The 21,534-nt window shown below is 43.7% G+C and overlaps 1 protein-coding gene across 2 annotated transcripts in view; it reads left to right on the top strand.

Moving 5' to 3' along the window:
- The window catches only part of LOC106596082 (casein kinase I), an 86,118-nt gene extending 69,792 nt beyond the window's left edge, over positions 1-16,326 (top strand). The window contains exons 9-10 of one of the 2 annotated variants that reach the window (XM_045715859.1): positions 4,291-4,370; positions 16,018-16,326. In XM_045715859.1, the coding sequence (XP_045571815.1) occupies positions 4,291-4,326 (36 nt within the window). In that variant the 3' untranslated portion in view covers positions 4,327-4,370; positions 16,018-16,326. The remainder of the gene's footprint in view (positions 1-4,290; positions 4,371-16,017) is intronic. The other variant, XM_045715858.1, reaches the window with a different exon arrangement.
- The last annotated feature ends 5,208 nt before the right edge of the window (positions 16,327-21,534 follow it).

Here is a 21,534-nt window from a genome sequence, read left to right as displayed (position 1 = left end):
GTGAATAAGCAGTGGAATGGCTAGAGAAAAAAAGGGGAATTTGGCTCTATATTCTGTGCTTGTTCATAACGTTTGGTCTAAACAAGGCACCGCTCCAATCAAAGAATCTGTGAACATCTAGCTAGTTTAGTTTATACAGACCCTCATGACGAACAGTCGCTGGCATGATAGGTGTGTGACTGGTATACCATATGGCTAAGCTGACTGTCTGCTGGCATGAACAGGGTGAGAGGGGTCATGCTGTGTCATGTTAATATTATGGGGTTTATGAAGGTCTAGGACAGGTAACCACAGTAACTAATAATTCATTGTTTTTATTTTTCAACGAAATGGTGTCCAAGATTCATAATCACACACTACATGACCAAAAGTATGTGGACACCTGCTCGTCAAACATCTCATTCCAAAATCATGGGCATTAATATGGAGTTGGTCCCCTCTTTGCTGCTATAACAGCCTCCACTCTTCTGGGAAGGCTTTCCACTAGATGTTGGAGCATTGCTGCGTGGACTTGCTTCCATTCAGCCATGAGCATGAATGATGTTGGGTGATAAGGCCTGACTCGCAGTCAGCGTTCCAATAAATCACAAAGGTGTTCAATGGAGTTGAAGTCAGGGCTTTGTGCAGGCCAGTTAAGTTCTTCCACACCGATCTCGAGAAACCATTTCTGTATGGACCTCGCTTTGTGCAGGGGGACATTGTCATGCTGAAACAGGAAAGAGCCTTCCCAAAACTGTTCCCACAAAGCTGGAAGCACAGAATCGTCTACAGTTGTGGCCAAAAGTTTTGAGAATGACACTAATATTAATTTTCACAAAGTCTGCTGCCTCAGTTTGTATGATGGCAATTTGCATATACTCCAGAATGTTATGAAGAGTGATCAGATGAATTGCAATTAATTGCGAAGTCCCTATTTGCCATGCAAATGAACCCGAATCCCCAAACAACATTTCCACTGCATTTCAGCCCTGCCACAAAAGGACCAGCTGACATCATGTCAGTGATTATCTCGTTAACACAGGTGTGAGTGTTGACGAGGACAAGGCTGGTGATCACTCTGTCATGCTGATTGAGTTCGAATAACAGACTGGAAGCTTCAAAAGGAGGGTGGTGCTTGGAATCATTGTTCTTCCTCTGTCAACCATGGTTACCTGCAAGGAAACACGTGCCGTCATCATTGCTTTGCACAAAAAGGGCTTCACAGGCAAGGATATTGCTGCCAGTAAGATTGCACCTAAATCAACCATTTATCGGATCATCAATAACTTCAAGGAGAGCGGTTCAATTGTTGTGAAGAAGGCTTCAGGGTGCCCAAGAAAGTCCAGCAAGAGCCAGGACAGTCTCCTAAAGTTGATTCAGTTGCGGGATCGGAGCACCACCAGTACAGAGCTTGCTCAGGAATGGCAGCAGGCAGGTGTGAGTGCATCTGCACGCACAGTGAGGCGAAGACTTTTGGAGGATGGCCTGGTGTCAAGAAGGGCAGCAAAGAAGCCACTTCTCTCCAGGAAGAACATCAGGGACAGACTGATATTCTGCAAAAGGTACAGGGATTGGATTGCTGAGGACTGGGGTAAAGTCATTTTCTCTGATGAATCCCCTTTCCGATTGTTTGGGACATCCGGAAAAAAGCTTGTCCGAGGAAGACAAGGTGAGCGCTAACATCAGTCCTGTGTCATGCCAACAGTAAAGCATCCTGAGACCATTCATGTGTGGGGTTGCTTCTCAGCCAAGGGAGTGGGCTCACTCACAATTTTGCCTAAGAACACACCCATGAATAAAGAATGGTACCAACACATCCTCCGAGAGCAACTTCTCCCAACCATCCAGGAACAGTTTGGTGACGAACAATGCCTTTTTCCAGCATGATGGAGCACCTTGCCATAAGGCAAAAGTGATAACTAAGTGGCTCGGGAAACAAGACATCGATATTTTGGGTCCATGGCCAGGAAACTCCCCAGACCTTAATCCCATTGAGAATTTGTGGTCAATCCTCAAGAGGCGGGTGGACAAACAGAAACCCACAAATTCTGACAAGCTCCAAGCATTGATTATGCAAGAATGGGCTGCCATCAGTCAGGATGTGGCCCAGAAGTTAATTGACAGCATGCCAGGGCGGATTGCAGAGGTCTTGAAAAAGAAGGGTCAACACTGCAAATATTGACTCTTTGCATCAACTTCATGTAATTGTCAATAAAAGCCTTTGACACTTATGAAATGCTTGTAATTATACTTCAGTATTCCATAGTAACATCTGACAAAAATATCTAAAGACACTGAGGCAGCAGACTTTGTGAAAATGAATATTTGTGTCATTCTCAAAACTTTTGGCCATGACTGTAGAGTGTAATTGTATGCTGTAGTGTTAAGATTTCCCTTCACTGTAACTAAGGGGCCAAGCCCGAACCATGAAAAACAGCCCCAGACCATTATTCCTCCTCCACCAAACTTTACAGTTGGCGTTATGCATTGGGGCAGGTAGCGTTCTCCTGGTATCCGCCAAACCCAGATTCATCCGTCGAACTGCCAAATGGTGAATCGTGATTCATCACTCCAGAGAACGTGTTTCCACTGCCCCAGAGTCCAATGGCTGCAAACTTTACACCACTCCAGCTGACGATTGGCACTGTGCACGGTGATCTTAGGCTTGTGTGCGGCTGCTCTTCCATGGAAACACATTTCATGAAGCTCCCGACGAACTGTTATTGTGCTGACGTTGCTTCCAGGGGCAGTTTGGAACTCGGTAGTGAGTGTTGCAACTGAGGACAGATGATTTTTGTGCGTTTCAGCACTCAGCGGTCCCGTTCTGTTAGCTTGTGTGGTCTACCACCACAATAATAGCACTTTCAGTTGACCGGGACAGCTCTAGCAGGGCAGAAATTCAATGAACTAACTTGTTGGAAAGGTGGCATCCTATGACGGTGCCATGTTAAATCACTGAGCTCTTCAGTAAGGCTATTCTACTGTCAATGTTTGTCTATGGAGATTGCATGGCTGTGTGCTCGATTTTATACACCTGTCAGCAACGGGTGTGGCTGAAATAGACTAATCCACTAATTTGAAGGGGTGTCCACATACTTTTGTGTGTGTATATAGTGTATTGAATGGAGATAAACATAAAGTCTCTCTATATAAGTTTGGTGCAGAAACCACTCCAGCACTTTTCAACCTCCATCTAATACTGATAAAATACCCTACTACACTTCTCTTCACATTTTAGAAACATTTAGACATCTTGGCTTCTTTATAGCATCTTTTAGTAATGTGTTGTCAGACAATTCTAGTCCTGTTTTCCCTCCTAACAAGTTGGTCCACCACAACAGCATTGTTCAGCCTCTGTGTTCTCCTAACAGTCACACATCTTGGCTTCTTTATAGCCTCTTTTAGTAATGTGTTGTCAGACAATTCTAGTCCTGTTTTCCCTCCTAACAAGTTGGTCCACCACAACAGCATTGTTCAGCCTCTGTGTTCTCCTAACAGTCACACATCTTGGCTTCTTCATAGCATCTTTTTTTGGTCGCTTCTCAAATGGAACCCTAATCCCTCTATAATACACTACTAGTGCGCTGGTTAAAAGTATTGTACGATACTGTGCTTTAGGACAGTATTCAGACCTTTTGTTACGTTACAGCCTTATTATGAAATGGATTAAATTGTTTTTTTTCTTCATTAATCTACACACAATACCCCGTAATGACATCGCAACACCCCGTAATGACATCGCAACACCCCGTAATGACATCGCAACACCCCGTAATGACATCGCAACACCCCGTAATGACATCGCAACACCCCGTAATGACATCGCAATTTTCATAAGTATTCAGACCCTTTACTCAGTACTTTGTTGATCTGTGCACTGTCAACTGTAGGACCTTATATAGACAGGTGTGTGCCTTTCCAAATCATGTCCAATCAATTGAAGTTGTAGAAGCATCTCAAGGATGATCAATGGAAACAGGATGCACCTGAGCTCAATTTCAAGTCTGAGTACTTATGTAAATAAGGTATTTCTGTTTTTTGTTTTGTTTCTAAAAACTTGCTTTGTCTTTGTCATTATGGGGTAGATTGATTGAGCAAAACATTTCATTTAATCCATTTTAGAATAAGACTGTAACGTAACAAAATGTGTAAAAAGGGGAAGGTGTCTGAATACTTTGAGTGCACTGTATGTGGAATAGGACCCCATTTGGAAGACACCTCTAGTAATGTGCTATTAGCCAGTTGTAGTGTTGTTTTACCTCACACTCGGTTGTCTCCCCCTCACCGCCCCCCCTCCTCTCACCAACTCAGAATAGCATTTCCTTCGATCATCATCTGAGAAAGTAGCAGCTCGTCACGTCCTGGTGTGAACGGCTGGCTGGCTGCACCCGGTGAGTCACCACTGGTATCCCTAATGGCACCCTATTCACTATGTCGTGCACTACTTTTGACCAGGGCCTATAGGGTTAGTGGTCGAGAAGTAGTGCACTATAATATAGGGGAAAGGGTGCCATTTTGGGATACAGTCATGTTAGGTAATAGTGTGGGTGTAGGTGTCCCTTCAACCTCCCACTAATCCCCCTCCCTTTAGAGGTATCTATAGGCTCAAGGTGTCCGCGGGCTTCTGGTCAACACTAGGGATTCTTCAATGAAGTGTTTGTTGTCATTCAATGAGAGAGTACTTGTTTTTTTTCACGCACATTCTTTCATTGAGAAATACTCCACGGAACTTAGATGTGAAGTTACGTGACCAAGAACTCCTTGGCAAAAACTTCAATTTATGACAGATTTCTGGAGTTATGTCAAATTAATTCTGGCTACAGCGTCTCAAGATGGACAAACAGTACTATTGCCGCTTTTTTCTCGTTTTTCAAGCAAACTTTTGACCAGGGCCTATAGGGGTAGTGGTCGGGAAGTAACCGGACGAGTATGCGAGCACACTCGTCCGGTTCACCTAGCCGAGTTCAGCTATGCTCCAGATGAACGGAAGCATGCTAACGCCTTTAGGCTACGTCTTGATAGTCTAAAGACTATTTCACCCCCCATAGAAATATCTATGGGTTAGGCTACGTCTTGATAGTCTAGACTATTTCACCCCCCATAGAAATATCTATGGGTTAGGCTACGTCTTGATAGTCTAAAGACTATTTCACCCCCCATAGAAATATCTATGGGTTAGGCTACGTCTTGATAGTCTAAAGACTATTTCACCCCCATAGAAATATCTATGGGTTAGGCTACGTCTTGATAGTCTAGACTATTTCACCCCCCATAGAAATATCTATGGGTTAGGCTACGTCTTGATAGTCTAGACTATTTCACCCCCCATAGAAATATCTATGGGTTAGGCTACGTCTTGATAGTCTAAAGACTATTTCACCCCCCATAGAAATATCTATGGGTTAGGCTACGTCTTGATAGTCTAAAGACTATTTCACCCCCCATAGAAATATCTATGGGTTAGGCTACGTCTTGATAGTCTAAAGACTATTTCACCCCCCATAGAAATATCTATGGGTTAGGCTACGTCTTGATAGTCTAAAGACTATTTCACCCCCCATAGAAATATCTATGGGTTAGGCTACGTCTTGATAGTCTAAAGACTATTTCACCCCCCATAGAAATATCTATGGGTTAGGCTACGTCTTGATAGTCTAAAGACTATTTCACCCCCCATAGAAATATCTATGGGTTAGGCTACGTCTTGATAGTCTAAAGACTATTTCACCCCCCCATAGAAATATCTATGGGTTAGGCTACGTCTTGATAGTCTAAAGACTATTTCACCCCCCATAGAAATATCTATGGGTTAGGCTACGTCTTGATAGCCACACTGTTACCATACCTTCTTTAGACTGTCAGCTCCCAACCTCACCCCAACCCCCCTATAGAAACAGGTCACATCTCAATAGTCTATAGCCAAGCCTATATATAGTATGACTCAGGTCTAAAGTGGCTTGATCCCCATGTCTCCTCTCCTTCATCTGAACTGAATCTGAGAGAATCAGACAGGTGAAAGGGTATTTTACACTCAGAGATCCAGAGTATGCTATAGTAGATACACCCCATAAGGCTAGCTCCACTCTGGAAACTCCGGTTCTGGAGGGTCAGAAACATTCCATTCTGGAACTATTGGTGATGTAATAAAGGAGAGGTGGAGTTCTATCCACAGATTCAGTTCCACATTCTGCATTCCCCAATTAATAGGAATTCCAGTTCTCTAGAACAAGGATTCTAACCGTCTCTGAACCCCCATGCCCTTGTAAAATAGTTCATAACCCCTGTACTTGAACACAGCCCTCCTTAACTAGGTCTGGTTCACCTCATGACCTTACAAGACTGTAGGATATGGGCTATATAACATAAGTTTTAAGGTAGACCTTAACTGACCCAAACAATACCCTCTGTTAGGTAGTGTTTGGTTTAAGCTCTTCCATTCACCCTCTGTAGTGGACAGATTGAGACACATCTCATATACTAGGTGGACAATATTCTTCCCATGGTCCATACACAGTGCCTTCAGAAGGACCCCTTGACTTGATTCATATTTTATTACATCCTGAATTTAAAATGGATTACATTTGAGATTTTATCACTGATTTATACACACTACATGTTTTATCCTGAATACAAAGCCTTATGTTTGGGGCAAATCCAGTCCAACACATCTCTGAGTACCGCTCTTCATATTTTCAAGCATAGTGGTGGCTGCATCATGTTATGGGTATCCTCGTCATCGGCAAGGACTAGGAAGTTAAGGATAAAAAGAAATGGAATAGAGCTAAGCACCGGCGAAATCCTAGAGGAAAACCTGGATCAGTCGGCTTTCCACCAGACACTGGGAGATGAATTCACCTTTCAGCAGGACAATAACCTAAAACACAAGGCCAAATATACACTGGAGTTGCCTTATCAAGATGATATTGAATGTTCCTGGGTGGCCTAGTAGTTTTGACTTAAATTAGCTTGAGAATCTATGGAAAGACTTGAAATTAGCTCTCTAGCAATGAACAACAACCAACTTGACAGAGCTTGAATAATTTTAGAAAGAATAATGTGCACAACTGGATTGTACAATATTTGCACAATCCAGTTGTGCGAAACTCTTAGAGACTTACCCAGAAAGACTCCCAACTGTCTCTATAGCCTGCTCCCAGGTCACTGCCAAAGGTGATTGTAACATGTATTGACTCAGGAGGTTGAATACTTATCTAATCAACATATGTGTGTTGTTTTCCATTTACCGGTAATAAAAAGAAAATACAAGTTAGAATTTTTCTTCCACTTTGACGTTTTCTGTAAATTCTCTGAGATGGTTTGGGTTTCTGGATGTAACAGCACCTGCCAGATGCCTCACTGCATTTATACAGAAATAATTCATTAACTATAATCCACCTGCTGCATCCAAACACCCTCATCCAAACTCTCGTTTCAGTTTGATGTTCTCAAACTAAACGTGTGTGTTTCAGTTGAGGAAATAGAGAAAGTATTGTTGTAATACTATATATATTGTTGTAATATTGTAATACTCCAGTGTCCTGGCTGCAACCTACCCTCCTTATTGAATGGACTGAATAGAGCGAACACCCTAAGCATTGGCTGGCATTCACCTGTTACACTATTATACTATTATTACTATTAGACTGTTAATATATATACTGTTATATTACTATTAGACTGTTAATATATATACTGTTATATTACTATTAGACTGTTAATATATATACTATATATATATACTATTATATATATATATATATATATATACTGCTCAAAAAAATAAAGGGAACACTTAAACAACACATCCTAGATCTGAATGAAAGAAATAATCTTATTAAATACTTTTTTCTTTACATAGTTGAATGTGCTGACAACAAAATCACACAAAAATAATCAATGGAAATCCAATTTATCAACCCATGGAGGTCTGGATTTGGAGTCACACTCAAAATTAAAGTGGAAAACCACACTACAAGCTGATCCAACTTTGATTTAATGTCCTTAAAACAAGTCAAAATGAGGCTCAGTAGTGTGTGTGGCCTCCACGTGCCTGTATGACTTCCCTACAACGCCTGGACATGCTCCTGATGAGGTGGCGGATGGTCTCCTGAGGGATCTCCTCCCAGACCTGGACTAAAGCATCCGCCAACTCCTGGACAGTCTGTGGTGCAATGTGGCATTGGTGGATGGAGCGAGACATGATGTGCTCAATTGGATTCAGGTCTGGGGAACGGGCGGGCCAGTCCATAGCATCAATGCCTTCCTCTTGCAGGAACTGCTGACACACTCCAGCCACATGAGGTCTAGCATTGTCTTGCATTAGGAGGAACCCAGGGCCAACCGCACCAGCATATGGTCTCACAAGGGGTCTGAGGATCTCATCTCGGTACCTAATGGCAGTCAGGCTACCTCTGGCGAGCACATGGAGGGCTGTGCGGCCCCCCAAAGAAATGCCACCCCACACCATGACTGACCCACCGCCAAACCGGTCATGCTGGAGGATGTTGCAGGCAGCAGAACGTTCTCCACGGCATCTCCAGACTCTGTCACGTGCTCAGTGTGAACCTGCTTTCATCTGTGAAGAGCACAGGGCGCCAGTGGCAAATTTGCCAATCTTGGTGTTCTCTGGCAAATGCCAAACGTCCTGCACGGTGTTGGGCTGTAAGCACAACCCCCACCTATGGACGTCGGGCCCTCATACCACCCTCATGGAGTCTGTTTCTGACCGTTTGAGCAGACACATGCACATTTGTGGGCTGCTGGAGGTCATTTTGCAGGGCTCTGGCAGTGTTCCTCCTTCTCCTCCTTGCACAAAGGCGGAGGTAGCGGTCCTGCTGCTGGGTTGTTGCCCTCCTACGGCCTCCTCCACGTCTCCAGATGTACAGGCCTGTCTCCTGGTAGCGCCTCCATGCTCTGGACACTACGCTGACAGACACAGCAAACCTTCTTGCCACAGCTCGCATTGATGTGCCATCCTGGATGAGCTGCACTATCTGAGCCACTTGTGTGGGTTGTAGACTCCGTCTCATGCTACCACTAGAGTGAAAGCACCGCCAGCATTCAAAAGTGACCAAAACATCAGCCAGGAAGCATAGGAACTGAGAAGTGGTCTGTGGTCCCCACCTGCAGAACCACTCCTTTATTGGGGGTGTCTTGCTAATTGCCTATAATTTCCACCTGTTGTCTATTCCATTTGCACAACAGCATGTGACATTTATTGTCAATCAGTGTTGCTGCCTAAGTGGACAGTTTTTGATTTCACAGAAGTGTGATTGACTTGGAGTTACATTGTGTTGTTTAACCTCTATGGGCTAGGCGGGACGAATTCGTCCCACCTACGTAACAGCCACTTGAAGCCTGTGGCGCGATTTTCAAAACCTTAAAAATCCTATTACTTCAATTTCTCAAACATATGACTATTTTACAGCTATTTAAAGACAAGACTCTCGTTAATCTAACCACACTGTCCGATTTCAAAAAGGCTTTACAACGAAAGCAAAACATTAGATTATGTCAGCAGAGTACCAAGCCAGAAATAATCAGACACCCATTTTTCAAGCTAGCATATAATGTCACCAAAACCCAGAAGACAGCTAAATGCAGCACTCACCTTTGATGATCTTCATCAGATGACAACCCTAGGACATTATGTTATACAATACATGCATGTTTTGTTCAATCAAGTTCATATTTATATCAAAAAACAGCTTTTTACATTAGCATGTGACGTTCAGAACTAGCATACCCCCGCAAACTTCCGGGAATTCGCTAACATTTTACTAAATTACTCACGATAAACGTTCACAAAAAGCATAACAATTATTTTAAGAATTATAGATACAGACCTCCTCTATGCACTCGATATGTCCGATTTTAAAATAGCTTTTTGGTGAAAGCACATTTTGCAATATTCTAAGTACATAGCCCAGGCATCACGGGCTCGCTATTTAGACACCCGGCAAGTTTAGCACTCACCATAATCATATTTACTATTATAAAAGTTTGATTACCTTTTGTTGTCTTCGTCAGAATGCACTCCCAGGACTGCTACTTCAATAACAAATGTTGGTTTGGTCCAAAATAATCCATCGTTATATCCGAATAGCGGCGTTTTGTTCGTTGTGTTCCAGACACTATCCGAAATGGTAAAGAAGGGTCGCGCGCATGGCGCAATTCGTGACAAAAAAATTCTAAATATTCCATTACCGTATTTCGAAGCATGTCAACCGCTGTTTAAAATAAATTTTTACGCCATTTTTCTCGTAGAAAAGCGATAATATTCCGACAGGGAATCTCCTTTTCGGCAAACAGAGGAAAAAATCACAAAGGCGGGGGCGGTCAGGTCACGCGCCTAAGCCCAGAGTCCCTTGATCGGCCACTTGAGAAAGGCGATAATGTGTTTCAGCCTGGGGCTGGGATGACGACATTCTGTTTTTTCCCGGGCTCTGAGCGCCTATGGACGACGTAGGAAGTGTCACGTTAGAGCAGAGATCCTTAGTAAAAGATAGAGATGGAAAAGAAGTTCAAGAAATGGTCAGACAGGCCACTTCCTGTAAAGGAATCTCTCAGGTTTTGACCTGCCATTTGAGTTCTGTTATACTCACAGACACCATTCAAACAGTTTTAGAAACTTTAGGGTGTTTTCTATCCATATGTAATAAGTATATGCATATTCTAGTTACTGGGTAGGAGTGGTAACCAGATTAAATCGGGTATGTTTTTTATCCAGCCGTGTCAATACTGCCCCCTAGCCCTAACAGGCTAAGTGTTCCCTTTATTTTTTGGAGCAGTGTATATTGTTATATTACTATTAGACTGTTAATATATATACTGTTATATTACTATTAGACTGTTAATATATAAACTGTTATTTAAATATATATATATATATATATATATATATATATATATATATATATATATATATATATATATATATATATATATATATATATAATGATTTAACCTTTATTTAACTAGGCAAGTCATTTAAGAACAAATTCTTATTTTCAATGATGGCCTAGGAACAGCGGGTTAACTGCCTTGTTCAGGGGCAGAACGACAGATCTTTACTTTGTCAGCTCGGGGATTCGATCTAGCAACCTTTCGGTTATTGGCCCAATGCTCGAACCACTAGGCTACCCTGCCACCCCACTGGATGTTCAGTTCGACTCTCTTCCTGTCTAGAGGCATAATCACTGTCCTCTAGTCACATTAATACATCCTTCAATCAGCTTCTAGAAAGACCATGATGTACGTGACAGAAGTGTCTGTTCTGTTCTTTTGTTCCGTCTCTCACTCATGGCCCCTTCTCGCCCTCTAGTGGAGGGAGGCCACATTACAGCCCAGCCCCAGTCCTCTCCACAATCCTGTTGCTTATCAAATCACATGTTATTGGACTCATACACACATTTAGCAGATGTTATTGGTCACACTTTTAGCAGATGTTATTGGTCACACATTTAGCAGATGTTATTGGACACACATTTAGCAGATGTTATTGGACTCAACATATTTAGCAGATGTTATTGGACACATATTTAGCAGATGTTATTGGACACATATTTAGCAGATGTTATTGGACACATATTTAGCAGATGTTATTGGACACATATTTAGCAGATGTTATTGGCCACATATTTAGCATATGTTATTGGACACATATTTAGCAGATGTTATTGGACACATATTTAGCAGATGTTATTGGACACACATTTAGCAGATGTTATTGGTCCATACACACATTTAGCAGATGTTATTGGTCCATACACACATTTAGCAGATGTTATTGGTCCATACACACATTTAGCAGATGTTATTGGTCCCACATTTAGCAGATGTTATTGGACTCATAGACATATTTAGCAGATGTTATTGGACTCATAGACATATTTAGCAGATGATATTGGACACATATTTAGCAGATGTTATTGGTCCATACACATATTTAGCAGATGTTATTGGACTCATACACATATTTAGCAGATGTTATTGGTCCATACACACATTTAACAGATGTTATTGGACTCATACACACATTTAGCAGATGTTATTGGTCCATACACACATTTAGCAGATGTTATTGGTTCATACACACATTTAGCAGATGTTATTGGTTCATACACACATTTAGCAGATGTTATTGGACTCATACACATATTTAGCAGATGTTATTGGACTCATACACACATTTAGCAGATGTTATTGGTCCATACACACATTTAACAGATGTTATTGGTCCATACACACATTTGGCAGATGTTATTGGTTCATACACACATTTGGCAGATGTTATTGGTCCATACACACATTTGGCAGATGTTATTGGTCCATACACACATTTGGCAGATGTTATTGGTTCATACACACATTTAGCAGATGTTATTGGTCCATACACACATTTAGCAGATGTTATTGGTCCATACACACATTTAGCAGATGTTATTGGTCCATACACACATTTAGCAGATGTTATTGGTCCATACACACATTTAGCAGATGTTATTGGTCCATACACACATTTAGCAGATGTTATTGGTCCATACACACATTTAGCAGATGTTATTGGACACGTATTTAACAAATGTTATTGGTCACATACAGTCGTGGCCAAAAGTTTTGAGAATGACACAAATATTAATTTTCACAAAGTCTGCTGCCTCAGTTTGTATGATGGCAATTTGCATATACTCCAGAATGTTATGAAGAGTGATGAGATGAAGTGCAATTAATTTCAAAGTCCCTCTTTGCCATGCAAAGGAACTGAATCCCCCAAAAACATTTCCATTGCATTTCAGCCCTGCCACAAAAGGACCAGCTGACATCATGTCAGTGATTATCTCGTTAACACAGGTGTGAGTGTTGACGAGGACAAGGCTGGTGATCACTCTGTCATGCTGATTGAGTTCGAATAACAGACTGGAAGCTTCAAAAGGAGGGTGGTGCTTGGAATCATTGTTCTTCCTCTGTCAACCATGGTTACCTGCAAGGAAACACGTGCCGTCATCATTGCTTTGCACAAAAAGGGCTTCACAGGCAAGGATATTGCTGCCAGTAAGATTGCACCTAAATCAACCATTTATCGGATCATCAATAACTTCAAGGAGAGCGGTTCAATTGTTGTGAAGAAGGCTTCAGGGTGCCCAAGAAAGTCCAGCAAGAGCCAGGACAGTCTCCTAAAGTTGATTCAGTTGCGGGATCGGAGCACCACCAGTACAGAGCTTGCTCAGGAATGGCAGCAGGCAGGTGTGAGTGCATCTGCACGCACAGTGAGGCGAAGACTTTTGGAGGATGGCCTGGTGTCAAGAAGGGCAGCAAAGAAGCCACTTCTCTCCAGGAAGAACATCAGGGACAGACTGATATTCTGCAAAAGGTACAGGGATTGGATTGCTGAGGACTGGGGTAAAGTCATTTTCTCTGATGAATCCCCTTTCCGATTGTTTGGGACATCCGGAAAAAAGCTTGTCCGGAGAAGACAAGGTGAGCGCTACCATCAGTCCTGTGTCATGCCAACAGTAAAGCATCCTGAGACCATTCATGTGTGGGGTTGCTTCTCAGCCAAGGGAGTGGGCTCACTCACAATTTTGCCTAAGAACACACCCATGAATAAAGAATGGTACCAACACATCCTCCGAGAGCAACTTCTCCCAACCATCCAGGAACAGTTTGGTGACGAACAATGCCTTTTTCCAGCATGATGGAGCACCTTGCCATAAGGCAAAAGTGATAACTAAGTGGCTCGGGAAACAAGACATCGATATTTTGGGTCCATGGCCAGGAAACTCCCCAGACCTTAATCCCATTGAGAATTTGTGGTCAATCCTCAAGAGGCGGGTGGACAAACAGAAACCCACAAATTCTGACAAGCTCCAAGCATTGATTATGCAAGAATGGGCTGCCATCAGTCAGGATGTGGCCCAGAAGTTAATTGACAGCATGCCAGGGCGGATTGCAGAGGTCTTGAAAAAGAAGGGTCAACACTGCAAATATTGACTCTTTGCATCAACTTCATGTAATTGTCAATAAAAGCCTTTGACACTTATGAAATGCTTGTAATTATACTTCAGTATTCCATAGTAACATCTGACAAAAATATCTAAAGACACTGAAGCAGCAAACTTTGTGGAAATTAATATTTGTGTCATTCTCAAAACTTTTGGCCACGACTGTACACATATTTAACAGATGTTATTGCTGCTTAGGAGATAGACTCACGTCTGTCCTAGTGGTCTCCCGAGTGGCGCAGAGGTCTAAGGCACTGCTTCTCAGTGCTTGAGGCCTCACTACAGACACTCTGGTTCGATTCCAGGCTTTATCGTAACTGGCTGTGATTGGGAGTCCCATAGGGCGGCGCACAATTGGCCCAGCGTCGTCTGGATTTGGCCAGTGTAAGCAGTCATTGTAAATAAGAATTTGGTTAAATTATTTGTTAGAAGCTGCTGTAGGGCATTTTTATCTCAAGGTCATCAGACTGTGAAATAGCCATCACTAGCCAGCTTCCACCTGGTTATGTAACCCTGCACATTAGAGGCTGCTGCCCCATATACATAGACATGGAATCACTGGCCACTCTAATAATGGAACACTATTCACTCTAATAATGTTTACATACTGCTTTACCCATCTCATATGTACATACTGTATTTTATTCTACTGTATCTTAGTTTATGCCGCTTTGACATTGCTCGTCCAAATATTTATATATTCTTTATAATTCCATTCCTTTACTTAGATTTGTGTGAATTGTTGTGAAATTATTAGATATTATTTGTTAGATATTACTGCACCATTTCACTACACCTGCATTAACATCTGCTAAACATGTGTATGTGACCAATAACATTTGATTAGTGTAGTGAAAAGTAGCTTATTCTGTTGGAAACGTGACGTATAGAACTGACATGGATCACTGTTCTACATTACTGAAAACCTAGCCTGGTCCTAGATCTGTTGTCTCCTTCTATAGCCTGGTCCCAGATCTGTCGTCTCCTTCTATAGCCTGGTCCCAGATCTGTTGTCTCCTTCTATAGCTTGGTCCCAGGTCTGTTGTCTCCTTCTATAGCCTGGTCCCAGATCTGTTGTCTCCTTCTATAGCCTGGTCCCAGATCTGTCGTCTCCTTCTATAGCCTGGTCCCAGATCTGCTGTCTTCTTCTATAGCCTGCTCCCAGATCTGTTGTCTCCTTCTATAGCCTGCTCCCAGATCTGTTGTCTCCTTCTATAGCCTGGTCCCAGATCTGTTGTCTCCTTCTATAGCCTGGTCCCAGATCTGTTGTCTCCTTCTATAGCCTGGTCCCAGATCTGTCGTCTCCTTCTATAGCCTGGTCCCAGATCTGCTGTCTTCTTCTATAGCCTGGTCCCAGATCTGTTGTCTCCTATAGCCTGGTCCCAGGTCTGTCGTCTCCTTCTATAGCCTGGTCCCAGATCAGTTTGTGCTCTTGTCAACTCCGTTGCTCTATTGTCAAGCCACCATTACAAGGTGTGACAAGGAGTTGCCATTATAGTACAAACAGGCTGGCGCTCATATCAGACTACAGAGAATTTCTATCTGAACATTCTATCTGAACATTCTGGAATGTTACACCTTGCCAAATAATGAGCTCCATCTCATTAATATTCCAGTCTATAAAATATGAATGTCCTCATCATTTGAGTAGTTAACCAGCACAGTGGTGAGACAATGAGTGGTGCTGTCTGGTAATGTGGATGTTATTGATCCCTGTTGGTGCTGTCTGTCTGTCTGGCTCTATAACCTGGATGTTTGTAGACTACAGACTGTAATATGAGGGCTGTCCCTCCTTCCCTCCCTCCTTCCCTCCTTCCCTCCTTGTGTTGTGTTCAACCTCTTAAATCACTCCAAGTTCCCTTTTCTAATGTGTAATATCACTGTTATATCTATGGCTACTGTACTAACTACTCTCTCTCTGCCCTCTCTGTCCCCCCTTCTCTCTCTCTCTCTGCCCTCTCTGTCCCCCCTTCTCTCTCTCTCTGCCCTCTCTGTCCCCCCTTTCTCTCTCTCTCTCTCTCTCTCTCCTCTCCAGGCTCTCTCTCGTGTCACCCCCAGTGGCCTCCAGTCAGCAGCCCCTCGATGAGTCCCTCTGTCCCCCATCACCACCACCATCACCCTGGAGGGTTAAACCATGACGACCCTGACCATACCACCTCCCAACACACACACTTCAATACCTGGAGGGTTAAACCATGATGACCCTAACCATACCACCTCCCAACACACACACTTCAATACCTGGAGGGTTAAACCATGACGACCCTAACCATACCACCTCCCAACACACACACTTCAATACCTGGAGGGTTAAACCATGCAGGACCCTGACCATACCACCTCCCAACACACACACTTCAATACCTGGAGGGTTAAACCATGACGACCCTAACCATACCACCTCCCAACACACACACCAACACACACTTCAATACCTGGAGGACTCTTACAGAATCAACCAATCAAAAGGCAGGACAAGGACCTCTACATCCACTATTAACTCCATCCATCCAACCAGCCAATCAAAACACAGACTGATGCTCTGCCTCTTTGACATCAACTGATCTCTGCTAAGTAACAAGCTCATGCTGTTGTAACATGGTGGACCACACACACACACACACACACACACACACACACACACACACACACACACACACACACACACGACTCGGAGAGCGTTCAGCCGTGCTCTTGATCACTTTCTGTCAGAGGACGTCTGGCTTTGGACACGGAGGAGATGAGACGTGATGGAGGAGGAGGAGGAGAAACGAGAGAGAGAGGAAGGAGGGATTTTGTTGCCCCTGGCACACCCAGAACAGTCACTGCCCCCCCACCCCTCTGCTGTCGTGAACCCCAGCAAGGACACTGACATGGGGCACACAGACCTGCTTAACACCCCTTACATGGCCTCCTCCTCCATCACTTCTCTCATCCTCCATCGCTCCTCTCCTCCTCCATCACTTCGCTCCTCTCCTCCTCCATCACTTCGCTCCTCACCTACTCCATCACTTCGCTCCTCTCCTCCTCATCACTTCTCTCCTCTCCTCCATCACTTCTCTCCTCTCCTCCTCCATCACTTCTCTCCTCTCCTCCTCCATCACTTCTCTCCTCTCCTTCTCCATCACTTCTCTCCTCACCTCCTCCATCACTTCTCTCCTCACCTCCTCCATCACTTCTCTCCTCTCCTCCTCCATCACTTCTCTCCTCACCTCCTCCATCACTTCTCTCCTCTCCTTCTCCATCACTTCTCTCCTCACCTCCTCCATCACTTCTCTCCTCTCCTCCTCCATCACTTGTCTCCTCTCCTCCATCACTTGTCTCCTCTCCTCCATCACTTGTCTCCTCTCCTCCTCCATCACTTCTCTCCTCTCCTCCTCCATCACTTCTCTCCTCCTCCATCACTTCTCTCCTCCTCCATCACTTCTCTCCTCCTCCATCACTTCTCTCCTCCTCCATCACTTCTCTCCTCCTCCATCACTTCTCTCCTCCTCCATCACTTCTCTCCTCCTCCATCACTTCTCTCCCTCTCCTTCTCCATCACTTCTCTCCTCACCTCCTCCATCACTTCTCTCCTCTCCTCCTCCATCACTTCTCTCCTCACCTCCTCCATCACTTGTCTCCTCTCCTCCATCACTTGTCTCCTCTCCTCCTCCATCACTTCTCTCCTCTCCTCCTCCATCACTTCTCTCCTCTCCTCCATCACTTATCTCCCTCTCTCCTCCTCCATCAGTCCATCAGCTGAAGCAGATGCTCCTCCCAGCCAGGTATCCTCCAGAGCTGCTGCTGTACTGATAAAGCCATCAGCTTCTTTCTCTTTCCCTCCCTGTTGTCTTTTACTTGATTTACTAGTTGACTTTTCCTCTGTTTGTGTTTAGGTGAAGTTGATTAAAAGTTGTTTGTACTGGCAGTGTTCTGTCCTGACTACACTGACTGGTGTGTTCTGTCCTGACTACACTGACTGGTGTGTTCTGTCCTGACTACACTGACTGGTGTGTTCTGTTCTGACTACACTGACTGGTGTGTTCTGTTCTGACTACACTGACTGGTGTGTTGCTGTTTTTATACGGTTGCGAATATCAGCTGAATCATGTCAATCAACTGACTCATGCCAATCATAAATTGTGTCTAAGTGAAAAGTGGTGTGTGTTTTCCGTTTTAAAGAGAGATGATGGAGGTAATATTGAATGAATGACCCCTAATTGCTATTCTGAAGGTCATATGAGAGGTATGTTTGTGCAGCAGGAGATGGCCTGGGTTCCATTTTGTGTCCTCAAAGACTCTCTTAATCCCCACAATGCAATGCCTAGAAAGAGAGTACTATTCTCCAACTGGACAGTGGGTTTGTAGAAACGTAACAATTTCCAGAGGGAAGACGCGTCCCAAACACCACCCTACTCCCTATGGGCTCTGGCCGAGGGTGGTTCAAATCCCATTGTATTGGTCACATACACGTGTTTAGCCGATGTGTGTGTAGCTAAATGCTTGTGGGCTGAATAGGGTACTGTTTGAGACGTGGCCTTCTCTGTTGTTTTTAAAGGGGACTGTGAGAAAGCAAACTCTCTACTGTTCTTAAGCTGACTGTGTGTGTGACAGTTTTAAATAAGGACTGGTTGTTTGTCCATTGGGATGGGATGGGGGGGTGATGGGATGGGGGGGGTCTTCTCTGCTAGTCAGTCTGTTTCTCCATCACCTCGTCTCTCTTCAGCCTCCCCTTCTGCTGTTGCTGTTCTGGGGCTGACAGCTGTGAACCACTTTCATGTAGCAGTTATTTTTGTTTGTTGTTGAACATGTTGGTCAGTTAAATGTGTGTTGGGGGGGTCTGCTTTAAAACACCTATTTCAACCTATGCTTTCAATCCACCACAATCTCTAACTTCTTTTTATTTTTTATCAATCAATATTTGAAAATGTTTTTAATGTAGTGAAACTACGTTTCTAAGAAAAAGTGATCTGATAATTGCCAGAGGGCAAAGTCTGGTTTGGTGCCAGAGGGCAAAGTCTGGTTTGGTGCCAGAGGGCAAAGTCTGGTTTGGTGCCAGAGGGCAAAGTCTGGTTTGGTGCCAGAGGGCAAAGTCTGGTTTGGTGCCAGAGGGCAAAGTCTGGTTTGGTGCCAGAGGGCAAAGTCTGGTTTGGTGCCAGAGGGCAAAGTCTGGTTTGGTGCCAGAGGGCAAAGTCTGGTTTGGTGCCAGAGGGCAAAGTCTGGTTTGGTGCCAGAGGGCAAAGTCTGGTTTGGTGCCAGAGGGCAAAGTCTGGTTTGGTGCCAGAGGGCAAAGTCTGGTTTGGTGCCAGAGGGCAAAGTCGGGTTTGGTGCCAGAGGGCAAAGTCTGGTTTGGTGCCAGAGGGCAAAGTCGGGTTTGGTGGATGTACAGTAGACTATCGACCAATGCTACGGTTCTCTCTCTTCTGGTTGTCCTATTGGTTAGTTCAGGAAGAGGGCCAACCCACTGGTCATATCATTCAGTGTAGTACCGCCTCAGGGTGCTGTAGGCCTTTTCTGTAGTCTGGGTTAAAGGGGGTTTAGTGGTAGCCTGTTCCTAGATCAGTTTGTGCTGTCTTGTCAACTTTATCCCTCAATGCATTATAATGAGTGACAAGGAGTTGGCAAGGGAGTACAACCAGATCTGGGACCAGACTAGTTTAGTGGTGGGTCTGTCTTCTGTTGTCATGTATATAGGATGTACCTAGTACTCACGGTGAAATATCATGTCTGCATTAGGAGCTGGTAGCAGTTCCAGGATCAGATGTATTGTTTTCCTCCTAATGGTTAAGGTTAGGAGTTAGTTGTATAACCTGATCCTAGATCTGTGGTTAGGGTTAGGTTCTACCTCCAGCTCTGTATTAGCCACTGTGTGTGTAGTATGATGATGAAGGTAGTGTATGGGGGGGGGGGGGGTTGAATGCGTTACTCCATTGTAGTTTTGGGTAAGTTAGTTTTAAACCCTCAAACCGACCGGCTGATGGTCTCAAAAAAAGAAACTCCCACCTCATTCTCTTCAGTGTGGGATTGTGGGTAATGACGATAAAGGTACACTTGTGTTAAGTACAGTTCTTTATGTGGGATCTCTTGTTTCTATCTGGGTATGTCATGTCTTTTTTTATTTCCTTCTTGTTTTGTGTTTGCATTTCTACGTGGGGACGGACTCCGGAACCTTGCGTTGGTTCCCACAATGCATCACTCACTGAGTCATGGGAAGTCTTGTCGTCAGTTTTGCTCATCATTTGTAATGCCACTGTATTTGTGTATTTTAAAATTGTGTAAATAAATGAATAAGTCCTTGTACACTTGTGTCACTACAGTTTTCATTGATGAGCATGTGGCTTCAGCAGTCAGACTCTGTTTTGTAGCGTTGTTAGACTCTGTTTTGTAGCGTTGTTAGACTCTGTTTTGTAGCGTTGTTAGACTCTGTTTTGTAGCGTTGTTAGACTCTGTTTTGTAGCGTTGTTAGACTCTGTTTTGTAGCGTTGTTAGACTCTGTTTTGTAGCGTTGTTGGACTCTGTTTTGTAGCGTTGTTGGACTCTGTTTTGTAGCGTTGTTGGACTCTGTTTTGTAGCGTTGTTGGACTCTGTTTTGTAGCGTTGTTGGACTCTGTTTTGTAGCGTTGTTAGACTCTGTTTTGTAGCGTTGTTGGACTCTGTTTTGTAGCGTTGTTAGACTCTGTTTTGTAGCGTTGTTAGACCTCTTTTTTGTAGCGTTGTTGGACTCTGTTTTGTAGCGTTGTTAGACTCTTTTTGTAGCGTTGTTGGACTCTGTTTTGTAGCGTTGTTAGACTCTGTTTTGTAGCGTTGTTGGACTCTGTTTTGTAGCGTTGTTGGACTCTGTTTTGTAGCGTTGTTGGACTCTGTTTTGTAGCGTTGTTAGACTCTGTTTTGTAGCGTTGTTGGACTCTGTTTTGTAGCGTTGTTGGACTCTGTTTTGTAGCGTTGTTGGACTCTGTTTTGTAGCGTTGTTGGACTCTGTTTTGTAGCGTTGTTGGACTCTGTTTTGTAGCGTTGTTGGACTCTGTTTTGTAGCGTTGTTAGACTCTGTTTTGTAGCGTTGTTGGACTCTGTTTTGTAGCGTTGTTGGACTCTGTTTTGTAGCGTTGTTAGACTCTGTTTTGTAGCGTTGTTAGACTCTGTTTTGTAGCGTTGTTAGACTCTGTTTTGTAGCGTTGTTGGACTCTGTTTTGTAGCGTTGTTAGACTCTGTTTTGTAGCGTTGTTGGACTCTGTTTTGTAGCGTTGTTGGACTCTGTTTTGTAGCGTTGTTGGACTCTGTTTTGTAGCGTTGTTAGACTCTTTTGTAGCGTTGTTGGACTCTGTTTTGTAGCGTTGTTGGACTCTGTTTTGTAGCGTTGTTGGACTCTGTTTTGTAGCGTTGTTGGACTCTGTTTTGTAGCGTTGTTGGACTCTGTTTTGTAGCGTTGTTGGACTCTGTTTTGTAGCGTTGTTGGACTCTGTTTTGTAGCGTTGTTGGACTCTGTTTTGTAGCGTTGTTAGAAGCTAGTGTAGACTTCAAGCTGAACAGAAGTTGGCGTGAACATAGTATGGACAATCTGTACCACTGTAGT

This window comes from Salmo salar, chromosome ssa03 (assembly GCF_905237065.1).
Source record: "Salmo salar chromosome ssa03, Ssal_v3.1, whole genome shotgun sequence".
Classification (NCBI taxonomy): Eukaryota; Metazoa; Chordata; class Actinopteri; order Salmoniformes; family Salmonidae; genus Salmo; species Salmo salar.
The sequence above is the reverse complement of the archived record's forward strand: the minus strand, read 5'-3'. Positions and strand labels throughout refer to the sequence as shown.